Here is a 16,009-nt window from a genome sequence, read left to right on the forward strand (position 1 = left end):
ACAACCATGTTAAGAACGATCAAGGCCATTATACACCCTTTATGATATAAAAAAGAAAAAAAAAAGTCATGCTTAAAAATCAAAAGTCAAAACGATTCCATCAACCAAAACCTCAAAAACCGAATCATTCACAAGCCCTATAACTTTCTAGGACTAATCCTTATTCGGAGCGTTCACCGTATTCAAAATACATAAAAGACAACAGTTATTGATCAAACCTATGAACTCTGACAAGGATGGATTTAATTTGTGGCCACAAAAACATCTTTTGCTGCAACTATAAGGAAGAGCCTCATTAACACCAAGATCGGGCTTCGGGTCATTTCATGGTGAACATAATCTGCCAGTATCTCTTCAATACCGTTATTTATATGCCAAAATAAAGCAAGATTTGGTAGGAAAGTTGAAAATACTGTCGAGCCCAGGCCTAGTTTTGCCGCCTGCAAACACCAAAAGAAAAGTAAATAAAATATATGGATTAATACAAATTTCTTTAGACGTTCTAGAGAAAATCATTTAGGAGGCCTTATGCATTAAGAATACACTTTGGAGATTTTCAACCTACCATATGACCCGTTTCTAAGCGTGTAAACGAGCCAAACGAACATGAACGGAGCATGTTAGTGTTCTTTCGTTTAACTTTAACCGGACATATGATCACACAAACAATCAAACAAAGGGGGTGTTCTTGTTTGTGTTTGTTCGTTAAGAAATGAATGAGTTCGTGTATGTTCACAAACGTAACTGAAAACAGATGAACATATCTGAGCTAAAACCAACAGAAAGTAAATGTTTTGGGCCTAAAATCTTATTAAAACTAGAATAAACTGTAATAAGCCTAAAGTTTAAATGAGTATATTAACGAAAGTAAATGAACAAACTTAAACAAACTTGAACTAAACAAACATAAATGAACAAACAAGACGTGTTCATGTTCGTTCATTTAGCTAACTAAACAACAGATTTTGTTCCTGTTCGTTCGTTTATTATATAACCAAACATGAACAAACTTCACGATGAACGATTCAATGAATGTTCGGTACGTTTACAAGCCTACACATTTCTTTCAAATAAATGGACTAGTTTCTGTCTTACCCCCTTTTGACCGGTTAGAGACAAAACATAAACATAATCAACACATTAATAAATAATCCGGTTGTATTTTCCATAGTAATCAAAAGCACCCGCTTTGGCTGCCTAAGCGCTAATTTCAGGCGAAGCGCAATTCCACCGACTTGCAACACTTTAGGCGCAATTATAGGAGGATCCTACGGATTTGATATTTTCTGAATAATATATTTAAACCATTTACAAAAAAATCATCGGATTAACAAAATTAACGATTAACGCCAATCTATCAAATATAGTGAACTAGTGATTGATCGATAATTAACTCTGCATAACAGAGGCTACCAGATGAGTCGAGGTTATTAGCAACAGTAACGGCAATCTATCAAATATAATTTTTTTAATTTAGATGCGCTTTTTTAGATCCACGCCTTTTTTACGCCTAGGCCCTCAGAGAGGCCTTTGCGCCTAACGCATTTGATAGCTATGGTATATTCACCCCTAATCAATGATTGATGCCAATGACTTGGTCCCACATGATTCTATTACATTGTCGTTAATAAAAGGTACTTCAGAAACATGACAAATTTTTAACGTGTTACCTAAATCTATATAGTTAGCCAAATCTTATCATGTTTTTACAATTTTAAATTGACAAGAGTATATTACAATTAAAAAAATTGTAGAAAATTAAGTTTCGTAGTTAAAAACAAAAGATTTAAACACGCACCTGTGGAGCCTTTACAATGGGAGTACTTAACACACTTCCAGCAACAGCACCCGAGGCAGTAAAATAAGCAGGGGCAGTGTGTGTCCTTTTGACCAAGGTGTTGACTGTCTTCTCTAATTTAGCAGGTTCTGTTTCAAGATAATCACATTATGGATGCCAGAACTTACAAAAAATTGATTGTATGTAATATTAAGCAAAAAGAATTTCATCATATGAACATAAAATAAAAAAAAAACGGTATTCAACATATATTGAATACTAAAAAACTTGCATGGTTTATAAATTATAATAAGTAGATTTAAGACGCTTGAAAAAGCATACCACGGTATGTAAAGAAAGATCTACTCCATGTTTGGGTTGGAAAATCTGTTTTAGGCGATGATACAACGTCCCTGTGACAAGAAAATTGTTGTAAATGAAACGTTGGGTTCAAATATTAGGTCAATAAGGGTGTGTTTGGATGGTGTTTCATCTTTTTTATTACAGCAGTATGATAATTATAAGCTAACTACAATAATATTTTTCATAAACTAGCAGTTAATAAAGTTTTCATCAACATTTATCTTTTCCATAAGATTAACAATGAGAACCATATGAAAAAGTATACAATAAAGGAGTGACGAAGAAGAACATAATTCTCTACCTCAAGGATTTTGAGTAAGCAGGAGGACCTGCAATTATTCAAGTCGTACATCATCTAGTGATTTATGTTAACAAATTCATGAATTTCAGTTTGGATAATGGATATTCTTGTTCAATATTAAACATACCTTGATGAAATCCGGCACCAGTTTTGACTTTCTTCCAATTTCCTAGCAGAATCACACATGATAGCAACAATTAATGTCACAATTCAACAAAAGTGAGAGCTAACAAGTGAACATGGTCAAACTTATTTGGAGAACACATTTAATCAAGTAATATGTTACTTTCTAATTTCTATTACCGTATGAAATGTCAAAACTTCACAGAACTTTATTATAATATGGCATACGTTAATCAAAAAAGAAATAACCGAACTACCTCAAGCATTGGGATACCAGCAACATATCCACGTGATGCAGATCCTGCTAATGCAGGTTGGGTCCTCTCTATTGATTGCGCAATGCCCTAATCAACAACTTCAACTTATTATAGTTTATCACGAATATATCAATTATGCACATAAGAATGGCAGTATACATGCATAAACATCTCTGTAGTCAATCTCGGCGATATCTCGTTTATCTGTCCTCATGTGAAATATTGGTCAGAATATCGGTACAGATCATATTGGCGATATTCCTGATATAGGTGTTTTAAGTCTTGATCAGTTCCTACTTGTTACAATTGTTAGTGTTTTGCAAGTTGCAAAAGGATAACTTGTTGATAGTAGGAGAGTATACGGAATTGTTAAGTGCTAAAGTGACATATATATAAAAGTTGTCATATTAGGTATAAATGTGCATCCAAACAAACACCTCTATAAAAACGAAAAATGAATGATGCAGAAGCAAGCATACATACATTATTGAGCAGAGACAAAGCTTTACGTCTGATGGTTGCACTCATCATTATATCCTTCAAATGAAATCCTGACTAATTAAACATGAAGCATCAACAACAACGAGGTCGAAAAAACAAACAGAATAAATCTAAAAAGAAGAGATGTCAGTTGATCTTATTTTGAATTCAGCATGTAGTAAAATTTAATTTAGGGCTTGTTTGTAACAACAACATTCAAAATTAAAATAAAAAGAGATAATGGTACCGATCTAACTAACAGATGAATCAATCAATCAATCAATCGGAGTTGAATAATAATAATGGTGAAAATATCGCCACGTCTCCTATTCATTTTTGTAATTTAATTTCTTTGTTTTGTGTCGCACTCATGTGACGTGATGTGATGTATTTTAAATTCGGAGGAAAATAAAAAAGGATGTTGACAAAACTACGCCATTCTAAATTAGTACCTTCGACATTGTGTAGTCATCACTCTTCATATCCAGACATTATGTGTCATGTGACGTTCAGTTAGAGTTATGGTTTTTTACAAAAACAGGTTGTAGTCATAACTCTTCACCCCCCGGCATTATTCACTTTTACACTTTTTGTTTTTTTTTTAATTTTTAATAAGAATAATCAAACAATAATAATATTTTATTAAATAAATATTACATGAAAATAAAATAAAAAACTATTCGTCGTTGTTGACGTTGTCGTCGTCTTTGCCCTCGTCTTCGCCCTCTTCGTCGTCGTCGTCTTTGTCGTCGTCGTCTTCATCGTCTTCGCCATCGTCGTCGTTATCTTCATCATCGTCTTCATTGTTGCCCTCGTTTTGATCATCGTTTTCACCAGGCAGAGGCCGATACATCCAAAGATGTTGGACCAAATCCTCCTTTAGTACGTTATGTATCTCTCTTGACCGCACGGAATCCGAGTTTTCCAGTCGTTGCTCCATACTTGCTGGAGTCCGTGGTGGATCCGGGTCCGGTATGAAAGTTGGACATATTGATCTTCCCTCATCCTCGATGATCATGTTATGCATTATGATACACGCATACATAGCACATCTCATTCTTTCTAAAGACCACAGACGACAATGATTTTTAACATAATGTCATCGTTGTTGAAGAACACCAAAACACCTCTCGATATCCTTTATCGCAGACTCTTGCACTTTCTTAAAATATTGTCTTTTTTCAACCATCGGGTCTCTGAATGTTTTAACGATTATCGCGAACTCTGGATATATTCCATCACCCAGATAGTACCCATGATGGTAGAAGGTATCGTTAGCCCAAAACGAAGCGACGTGAACGGTCCCAGATATGTAACTCTCCATCACAGGAGACTGCTCTAAGACGGTTATGTCATTGTTGGAACCGGGAACACCAAAGAATGCCGACCAAATCCAAAGGTCGTATGAAGCGATCGCATGAAGGCTCACCGTTGGTCCCTTTTGGTCACCTCGTGTGAATTGACCTCGCCATGCAGTTGGACAATTAGCCCATTCCCAATGTATGCAATCTACACTCCCTATCATGCCGGGGAAACCATACACCCTTGTATATGCCTCGTAAAGACGTTGTAGATCGTTAAAGTTGGGCTCTCTCAGATAGCGTGGTCCATATAGTTTCAATATTCCTATATTTTACAAAACTTTTATAAAATAAATGATCACAGTAAACAAGTGATAAAACTATTTAAAAAAAAAAACAAAACGTACTGTAACAAAGATACTCCAAGGTGTCCCGAGTTATTTTTTCGGCCATCTTTAAATACTCGTCGTTGATGTCGATCATGTTTCCGTAGGCTAGCACGCGTACGGCTGACGTAACCTTATGAATAGCCGTGAATCCTAGCGTCCCTCGAGCGTCAGGCTTTTGCTAAAAGTAATCAAACTCACGCTCCAAATCTTTGGTGATGGCATAAATAAATTTTTAGACATCCGAAAACGACGCCTAAAGGTCTTCGGGTTCTTGTATCTCGGCGAGTCGCAGAAGTCGGTTGTTGGCTTCGGTACGATCTCGTTCGATATTTGCTCTTTTTGAAACGGGGGGTGGAGAGCTAATTGTACTCGTAACGGAAGTCATGTACTTTGTCGCGAGCATAATCGCACTCGTAACCGCCTGATCCTCCTCCACGTCCTCGGCTTGTTGGTCGGGCCCGAAAAACTGTTTATATATAGATGGAGGATCCATATATAGTGAATTTTGTGTAAGGAATTATAGAGTTGTAGAGTTGAAAGAGAATTTTTATAAATTTGATGAGTTTTGATTAGGAATTATAGTTGGTTTAATATATAAAGAAATAATTTTATTTTTTTTATTCTCCAACGGTAACATGCAACGGTCATTTTTTGATATCTGTGCCCTTTTCTCGCGTTTTAGATACAACGCTATAAAAAAAACTCAAAACGCAGGGGGGGCGGGGTGGGGGCGGTGTACCCCCCCCCCCCCCCCCCGCGTTATCGTCCAAAAATGCTCCCCAAAACGCACACTACGGGTGGTCTTAGGTGTGGGAAAGCCTCACGGAACACACGGTTTGACAAGTAATCGATCGGTTCAATAGATTTAACTTTGAACCGTACTTGTTTCATACTTCTTTTCGTATAATTAGTTTTACAAGTAGAGTAATTATAATTGTTGTGTGATTAGAGTAATTATTATTGCTCTTACTAATGTTATGTTTTGATTGTGGCTTGTGACATTTATTATGTATTTATGTTTTATGATCCTACGTTTCTAACGTCTTTTTCATGTCCGTGTATTTTTTTTCCTGGAGCTGGGGTCTCCCTAAAACCAACATTTTTATAATTGGGAAAGATGTATGGTTCATCTAAATCATATTTTTTCCAAACCATACTACTACTTGTTTTCTAAGTGGGATTCTACTGGGTCTAGTAGTGTAATTACTATAGTTTAGAGGTAGCGTAATTGTATTATAGTAACTACTTTGTATAACTACAAGTGTAATTACTTTCGTTATAAGTAGTGTAAGGCAATGTGTATTGTGTAGTGGGGCGATACTGGGCTACAAACCACTACATCCTAAAATGAAAATCGTCATTTGCTGACGTGACGTCACGTGTTAAAAATCGTCCATCAATGTAGTCCTTCCACTACACATAGCCTAACTGCTTGTACAAGTAGAATAATTATCGCGGTAGTGTAACTACTCTAGTTATATGTAGCATAATTAACCACGCTTTGTTATTTACACCTCCGTAACCCTATTTTTTTTCCTTTGATTTGAACGATAGTTTTACTTATATATATTTAATCAAAACCCTCTAGCCAAAATATTGATACGAAGTTAAGGATACTTAGATAAACAATATGTTCATAATATAAAACTAATATAGGCAAAACTTATTTTATGTTTACTTTCACACAAATTCTATCAAAGTGGTGAGGGCACAAATCGGGTTACGGACTTAAACAAGTTTGATTTTGGTAAAAAATGATGAACCGTTTTATGTTCAAGCCAGACCGAGTTTCAAGTATAAAAATGTAACGGTTCAACTTGACAACCGAGCTTCTCAAACCAACATTCAGTTTTAAACCGGGACATGTTCATAATCGATATGAGTTTGAATTAAACCCGGTCCAGTTAACAAACTTTTACATGTTCACAACTACCAACCTTTAACACACTTTGATTATATGGCATCTGGGCCCTTGTAGTACAATGCCAGTCATGGTTAGGTAAGTAGGAAAAAAATATTCAATTTCCGAGCAACAACCATAAAGTGAAATTCGACAATTTATAGGTTGTTCAATTCAATTTTTATTCCGACAACAAATCATCCTCAAAACATGTCGATCGCTAAAAGAGGGCTTCAGCAGTACTTGCTACAGCTTCAACAGCATCCACTAAGAACAAAGGTGCAATCTTTTCTCGATCTACTTCATTTATGTTGATTTCAAGAACTGGGTTTTGCTTATTTTGGTGAATTAGAAACTGGGTTTGTTTCATTTGACGAATTCGAACTGTTTTTTCATGTTGATTTTGTGGTTTTTAGTTAAATCAAGAAATGGGTTTTGCTTATTTTGATGAAATAGAAACTGAGTTTGTTTCATTTGATGAAATCCAACGGTTTTCTCTATTGATTTTGTGGTTTTAGTTAAATCAAGAAATGGGTTTGCTTATTTTGGTGAATTAGAAACTGGGTTTGTTTCATTTGTTGAAATTGAACTGTTGTTCTTACTAATTTTGTGGTTTTAGTTAAATCAAGAAACGGGTTTTGTTTTTCTTGATTTATTATGAATTGGGTTATAATTTGTGCATATTTTAGGCTATAACTGCTGGAGTATTGTCCGCGATCAGTGATATTGTTTCTCAGAAGCTCACTGGCATCCAGAAACTGCAAATCCGTCGTCTTATTCTCAAAGTGGTATGATCTCATTATCTTTCATATTTGTTGACTTTTTGAAGTCAATCCGTTGACTATTAGTCATCAAGAATCTTGTATTAGAGTGATCTTAGTTTAAAGTGTATGGTTGTTTATGGATGAATGATTAATATTAAGAAAATATGCAGCTTTTTGGGTTTGCATATCTGGGACCATTTGGGCATTATTACCATATAATGTTGGATAAGTTGTTCAAGGGCAAAAAGGACTCGAAAACGGTTGCCAAGAAGGTATTATAGATTTATATCAATCTTTGAATATGGGTATCGATGGAAATTTAGAATCTTACAACCAAGTTATGTGATTGGGATTCATGGCTGGCGGTTTCATCTTGCAGGTGGTGGTTGAGCAGTTGACATCCGGTCCGTGGAACAACTTGATCTTTATGCTCTACTATGGGTTTGTTATTGAGGGTAAGGTCTTACAGCTTAGAGTAGTAATGGTTTGAATCTTTTGTTATTACGTGACACATGTCATGTTGTTTTGTCTACAAGAGAGATACTAAGCCATAAGTAATGTCCTACCTTAAATACCATCAATGCGAGTTGGGCGCACGAGCCTAATCAAGCTCCGTGTATGAAGCTCAGGCCCGTTTATTAAACTTGCCCTAGATCAAGCTTTAAGCGAATCTAGAGTAACTGACGAGTGGCTCAGTTCATGCACCCCTACTTGGGAAGTCTACGCTCTGGGAACCAATAATAAAGGCGAGAGCTCCTTGGGGACAATATTGTCTGTTAACTTGTTATTAATTGGTTAAAATCAAAGTGAATAAATTTAGACTCAAAATGTTAAGCGGGTGTTTGGACATGCGTTTTGAAACTGATTATCGGACTTAGAGAATAACTTGGGCGTTTGGTTATGTCAAATTATACGCAGGAAGGCCGTGGATCCAGGTGAAATCCAAAATCAAGAAGGAATACCCTACAGTACAGTATACAGGGTGGACGGTACTTCTCTACTTCCATATTTATTGTTACTTTTAAAATTTTGTAACAAGAGAGTGAAATTTATCAACCAATGTTCAGTTCTGGCCGGTAATCGGGTGGATAAACCACCGACACGTGCCACTGCAATTCCGTGTCATCCTCCAAAGCTTTGTCGCAATGTGCTGGTACGTGTTTTCAGTTTATACAATAGATTGTCGGGTCTATTTGGTTATGTTGTTTTATACCATTCTATGATGGTAGACTAGTGAGCTTAGGGGTGTAGCCGAGCCAAGCCTAAGCTCATTTAACTTAAGAGAGCTCGAGCTCTGCTCGTTCAGAGCTCTATTTCTAAAGCTCAACCCCGTGTCTTGAGCAGTTTCAAGCTCGAGATCGGATCGGACTTTGCTCGTTTATTATTTAATTATTTTATTTATCTTTATTTATAATTAATTTGATATATAAATCAAATATAAATTTTTACATATAACATAATATATATTATTTAATTATTTTATCATAATAAATTTTTTACATATAACATAATATATATTATTTAATTATTTTATCATAAATTTGTATATAGCATTTATAATATTGTGTTAATATATATTAACTAAAAATTATATGAATAATAGGCTTGTTTAGTCAAGCTTAAGCTCATTTATTAAAAGAGCTACAATATAAGTTTGGGCTCGGGCTCGTTTTAGCTCGGGTTGATTCAAGCTTTTAGCGAGCCAGGCTTGAGTAGTTCACGAGTGGCTTGGCTCGTTACACCCCTAGATGAGCCAAACTAGTTATATTTATTTTTTAATTTAATTTGTAGGGGTATATTCTTGAATTTAAGAGCAAGATCAATGACAATAACCAAAGGTTAAGCAAATTTAAAGGAATGTCTCTAATAACGTCTTCTGCTGCTGCCTCTGCTATTATGTTTAAATTGGCTTTGTTTTAGCTCATAAGTTATTAAAAATTTGTTTACCAATATTTTCTATCTTATTTTTATCTATTGGAATGCGCGAACAGCAAAACGGGGTTCCGTCCCATTATCTTGTATCTTGATTATTAAGCTGGTGTCGAATTAAAGCTATGTAATGTAACAGGGATTGTTCTGAATCAATGATATGGTTAGAATTATGCTAAATAGATTACTTGTGCATCTATATATGGCTCGGTCTGAGTGCAACACGTTCGATCATTTGCTTATGTTAGTGTATATGCGAGTAGGTCAAAACGTATGGTTAGTTTGTTTCCATTTTATTTAGGATTAGGTATACATCCGGTAAATTTGAAATGTGTCGTCATTAATGCTTGTATCCTAACATCATTTTGAACTGTTCCGTTAATGCTTGTATCCTAACATCGAGTCGTTTCTTGTCTTTTTTGCCGTATGCATGCTGGTCCAAAGCATCTTATGACCTTGAACATCATGGCGTCTTTGTATAATGTTGCATTTAATGTTGGTATTCAGCCTATAAACAAACTGAATTAACATGAATTAAGCATGTTTGTGTTCGTTCGTTGCTTGTTAAGAAAGTGAATGTGTGTGTGCCCGCTTATGTTCGTTTGTTAATGTTCTAAACGAACTGTTGGGCCATATCTTGAGGCTGAAGCGATCAAAAGTTGTTTTTGTAGTTGATCCGGATGTGTATTGTGTATCCGAGTCAACTTAACTCAGATATACAAGCTCACCCAAATATACATGTTTACATGTATACACCACTAAAGTTAACCCGGATGTGAAGTTCTCACGGATGAAGAATGTTTGAGCTTTAACTTCTTTATGGTGCTGTTATTAGACCACGACTATAAATAGATCAGTGTTAGGCAATTTGTAAATTGTAAGACGCCATTTTGAAATTGAGAACTAATAAAATAGTTCAATCAACAAAGTGACAAACACACAACCCTAATTCATGATGAATTCTTCATGTGGAAGCATCATTTGAAAGCAACAACTGATAATATAGTATCCAATGATGTGGAACTCATTTTGCTTTGGACCATACATTATGATGACGTTATTGATTGACAGTGGTGAAGTATTGGTACTTAAGAATCCTTCCAAATACTATGATTCTGATCACAATCATAAGAGGATGGAAGTTAATAAAAATGACATCATGCTCTTCAAAATTAAGTTTAGGAATAGTTATTTCACTATTCTACAGAAAAGAAATTGTGGAACAACTGGTTTGATTAACTAGAGGGCACTCTGTTGTGCTAGCTAGTCAACTAGAGGTCCAAACGTTCTTGTTCAACAATTCGACATCTAGGTAGTGTTTGATATGAAGTAATGATACACGGAATGGAATGGAATGGATCATTTTAAAGAAATGAAATAAAACATGTTTGGTTGTCATTAATAAATTGAATGAATCATTCATAAGAAATGCAATTCCTTCCAAATGTAACATTTTTCATTATTTAGTATGAGGTGCTTTTTTTTTCATTCCTTCAAGGAATGAAATGAAAAATGTTCAAAAGTTTCATTGTCATCGTTTTATTATAGTATAACTATTATTAAGTTATAATTATTATTATATTTTTATTATTATATCGTATTCAGTTATTACCGTTCCATTAATTGACAAAAATATTATGTGTGTTGTTTACTATTTAATAAACAAATAAATAAAGTTGTGATTTATTTCATTTATACGTAATAACCAAACAACACAAAGAAATAGTAATGATTCATTTCATTTTTTTTTTGTATTTCATTCCCCATATTTATTTCATTTCTTCGTATTAGAAGTAGATTTTAAGGTAGTTTGCATACAGCCACCATTAGAAAAAAAAAACTTATGATTATATGGACAAATCATAATCACACAACAAATTAGAATTAATTGAGAAATTTTAAAATATCGATTTTTATATATGCTAAAGACAAAATTATAGAAATTGTTCTTTATCTTTGCATCAAATTTCAGTGGTTGTCCTTTATCATTAAAATTAACATAATTTGTACTTTATGTTTCAAAATGTTACACCGTTTGTCCTTTAACGCTAACTCGGTTAGTTTTTCTCGTTAATTTTGATCATGTACAAAGCACATGAGCGTAATTAGTCATTTTACCTATTGGTTTAAAAAACTTTAACATATATATAATATGTAAATACACACACTCTCTCTATCTCTCTCTCTCTCTCTCTCTCCCCCTCTACCCACCACCGCTAAATCGGGTCAGTTCGAACACTATCAAGCCTAGCGCATCTCCAAAACAGTCTGATAATACACACCAAAATCACCGATGCAAACTCTAAAATCATCAAGTCACTCAAACACCTAAATTTCAGTGCCGCTAATGGTACCAAACGCAATTGTCACCCCAATTGACGCTAATCAAACCCTAGCCGACGACTGGATTCGTTCTAATGTCGTTCGATTTCATCCCAAAACCATGATCCGAATATACACACTCAATCCCAGACCCCAAGATCTGTCGATGCGTGCAAATGATATAAGCCTACTGATCCGTTCAAATGAGATTTGGGTATTAACTGGATGAGTTTATTTGTAGAAGAAGAAATCGTGCCTCTCTCCCGCTCTCTTTCTCTCATGTTTTTCTCTGTAACAACAAGCATCAAAATAACCCTATGAAATTAGGAACCTTAAATTGCAGGTGCCGAAGTCAGTGATGCTAGGTGTTAGACGGTGTGGATTGCTGAAGGTGATGGTGATTGTTACCGGAGATCCGGGTTGTGTCTGATGGTGTGAATAGAGGAAGAAGGGAGAGAGAGGGGTTTTTAGATTTAGGGAAAGATGAAGGAGTGGTGGTGGAAGAGAGGGTGATGGTGGCTGGTGGGAGGAAAGAGAGATAAGAGTGTGTGTACATATATATATATATATATATATATTATGTTTTTTATTGTGTTAGTTTAATAGGTAAAATGACCAATTTGTTCTCATGTGCATAACACATGACTAAAGTTAACGAGGAAAACTGAGTTAGGTTTAAAGGACAAACGATGAAACATCTTAAAACGTAAAGTATAAATTATGTTAATTTTAAAGATAAAGGACATCCACTGAAATTTGATGTAAAGATAAAATTTTGTCTATGCCAAAAATAATCAATTTGAATTTTTCCTTAACAATTTTTTATTAGAAATTAGAATCGATTCAAAATTTCAAAATAAAGACTTTTTGCATATGGTCACACAAATTATCAATATGAAAAAACAGAAAAGAAAAAAAAAAGAATAAACACATAAAAATCCATGTCATCAATCCACACTCTCAAACAACTTCAAATCAATCAACGGTTCAAAATCACCATCACAACTTCACACGGATCATTCATCCCCCCAAAATTCAAATCCTCCCTCCAAAAACCTCAACTATAAAACCACCTTAAAATCCCTCATCTCCACCTCACTCAAAACAAATTCAAATCTTATACACCCCAATCTCATTTCAAACATGTCTGGTCGTGGAAAGGGCGGAAAAGGCCTCGGCAAGGGCGGAGCAAAGCGACACCGCAAGGTCCTCCGCGACAACATTCAAGGAATCACAAAACCCGCAATCCGAAGGCTGGCGAGAAGAGGCGGGGTTAAGAGAATCAGCGGGCTGATTTACGAGGAAACCCGTGGCGTGTTGAAGATATTTTTGGAGAATGTGATTCGTGACGCGGTGACTTATACCGAGCACGCTCGTAGGAAAACGGTGACTGCTATGGATGTTGTGTACGCTCTCAAGAGACAAGGACGAACTCTTTATGGATTTGGAGGCTGATTATTTCATGGTGTTATTAGTTTGTTAATTAAGAATTGGATTGTTGAATTTGGATGTTTAATTGGATTCTACTATGTTTGTTGAAATGTTGGATTCGGTGGTTGTTGATTATGGCAAATTGTTTGTTATTATTGTCTTTGGGACAGATGTTTCGGTAATGCAGGCAAAAATTTGGTAAAGATTAGTGCCAACCAGTACTAGTACCGATCATGCTTTTCTTGAATACTTAGTGTTGGTATTAAAATGCTTGTTTTGGTTATGGTTCGATACTGGTATCATATATCATTTGCTCATTTGTAATGGCATAATATCTCCCTGTGTTATTTATTAGAGCTAATAGTAGTGTAATTGGCTGATACTCATTTGTAAACCATCAAATATTAGGTTTTAGACATACTGGTAAACTTGTAAAAGAAAAAAAATTAAAACAATAACGACTCTTACATAACTCTCAGTCTCTCACATAGTTATAAAATAAAAAACATGTAGTTTTTAAATAAAAAACACATATTTTGCTCCATGCTAGTTGTACAATCTACAAATAACATGAATGTTTTGAAGTATCAACCTTTAGAAGACGCCTTTAAAACTAGCATTTAAGAGTTATAAACTTATCTTTATTGTATATAATTTATGAGTGAGAGATTTTTTAATTTTTAAGAGGTACCAAACATATTGCTTTTAATACAAACTAGGGAATATCTCATAGAATAGCAACCAACTTTCAAAAGTGTTCTAATTAGGTCATTCATGCATATTTTTTTCAAATAAGGTCACTAAATCTTCAAATCGAGTCTCACCGATTTTTTTGTTTGTTAAGAAATAAATGGAGGATAAGATGTAGGGGTCGGAATTCGCAATATATGTAGTTATATTTTTAAAAAATTGAAAACGTTAATTATATTAAATTCAAAAATAAAAAATAAAATCCATGTCGCTATTCAACGTCAACATCAAAAAATAGATAAAATGATTTCCTATGTGAAACAAAAAATAAAAACGTTAAAAAACATGTTAAAACCTTTAATTTAATAAAATATGAAAGTTGGGTGACATAATTGGAACTCTTTTTAAAGTTGAGTGACCTAATTGGAACACTTTTAAAACTTGGTTACTTTTATATGAAATTTCCCATGCAAGCTATAATACATAAAATTAAGCATTTTAGGGGCAATTTAGTCTTTGATAATTTTGTCTTTTACCAAAATATGTTACGGTAATTACAAGTTTAATTCCTTAACTTTAATCACATTTTGTTAATATATATATTAGTTACATATATACCCCTTATTTTAAATCAATTACCCCGACGACGTTTAAACGTGTATAACCTTTTCATTCGCTAATATTTTTTTAAAAATAGTATACAATAAAAACGAGTATTATATTCTCTTTAATTTGAGTATGGTATTGCTATACCTTTTCATTTAAAATTACCATTAAAGACCGGCAAACGAATCGGGCGGGTTCGGGCGTTCGGGTCATGGGTCTAAAAGGGTAACGTTGGAATGATTCGATACAAAAAAGGTTAGTTTGGTTTAGGTCAGGACGGGTTTAGGTTGAAAGGGGTCAATGCATAACGAAAAAATTGAAATGAGACATTCATTGTTTAGCTAAAAGCAGTCCTCTGCCTTAAATAGCATCATAAAGCACAATAATACAAAAGGCCTCTTTAACTCACTATTGCAATAACATACCATGTGCTAGGGTTCCACAGAATATAAACTTAACCTACATAAAGTCTGATTTAACCAAACGCAACAGATAAATCATTATCTCCGGTTACTTTTAATATTATTTGCTGTAGAAACTTCACGAAAAACAATTGCTTCACACCAATGTTGCAAAAGTGGCTAGGCACTCGGTCGCTTGCGAAATTGTAAGCCTAGGCAGGGAGACCTCGGGGAGTATTGAGACATGACAATTATTAAAAAAAAAAACGAACTAATTTTCAAGTAATTTTATATATGCCAAATACCATAAGTATACTAATATTTATACCAAAATACGCTAATATCAATACAAATCAAAAGAATACATTTCAAAAGTTGATACTTATATTCTTTAGTAATAACTTAGACATAGAAATCGTTTAATTCTCGGGTGGGATCCGATACAAATAAAATTAACCTACTAAACATACAAATAACTATTATAATTACAGTTTTGAACTAGAGTAATTATGTTATTAAAAAAGTAAAATAATGTTATAATAATTGCTCTAGTTCAAAAATTATGTACTAATAATAAATACTAGTTTGTTAACTTTTCACGATAAAATCATTTGTATTTGATCCAAACATGTTGGTATCTCCGTGAAAATATATCGAAAATATGTGAAACTCTGACTTGAAGCAAGTTAACTGAGTTGAGCCGACTAGCTCCGAGTTGGACCAACTCCGAGTAATGTTGGCCGAGTTGAAGAAAATCGAAAACATGGCACAATCAGCAATCGGAATATCGAATTACAGATCAAAACTAATGAATACCCGATCACAATGCAACATAATATTAATTTTCATTCTCCAGTTACGAATATTATTATTATTTAATTAATTAATTTTCCTGCATTGAATGATCGCGGCGGCCGTAAGGAGAGAATCAGAGTATCCAGCAATCGAGGTATATATATACAGTTATGGTGTATG

At 34.4% G+C, this 16,009-nt stretch overlaps 2 protein-coding genes across 2 annotated transcripts; both read left to right on the plus strand.

The window, feature by feature from the left end:
- Positions 1-6,954: 6,954 nt before the first annotated feature.
- On the plus strand, positions 6,955-9,757 carry LOC143553290 (peroxisomal membrane protein PMP22-like). Its single transcript, XM_077043311.1, has 7 exons — positions 6,955-7,170; positions 7,581-7,679; positions 7,826-7,927; positions 8,035-8,110; positions 8,574-8,644; positions 8,723-8,808; positions 9,447-9,757. The coding sequence occupies exons 1-7, from the start codon at positions 7,102-7,104 to the stop codon at positions 9,496-9,498; spliced, it is 555 nt and encodes a 184-aa protein (XP_076899426.1). The 5' UTR covers positions 6,955-7,101; the 3' UTR covers positions 9,499-9,757.
- Positions 9,758-13,014: 3,257 nt separating this feature from the next.
- Positions 13,015-13,450, plus strand: LOC143553251 (histone H4). Its single transcript, XM_077043280.1, has one exon. It carries the CDS (start codon positions 13,050-13,052, stop codon positions 13,359-13,361), a length of 312 nt encoding a protein of 103 aa, XP_076899395.1. The 5' UTR covers positions 13,015-13,049; the 3' UTR covers positions 13,362-13,450.
- The last annotated feature ends 2,559 nt before the right edge of the window (positions 13,451-16,009 follow it).

Source organism: Bidens hawaiensis, unplaced genomic scaffold (genome assembly GCF_021521415.1).
Source record: "Bidens hawaiensis isolate Kalapana, Puna unplaced genomic scaffold, B.hawaiensis_p1.1 tig00017162_1, whole genome shotgun sequence".
Classification (NCBI taxonomy): domain Eukaryota; kingdom Viridiplantae; phylum Streptophyta; class Magnoliopsida; order Asterales; family Asteraceae; genus Bidens; species Bidens hawaiensis.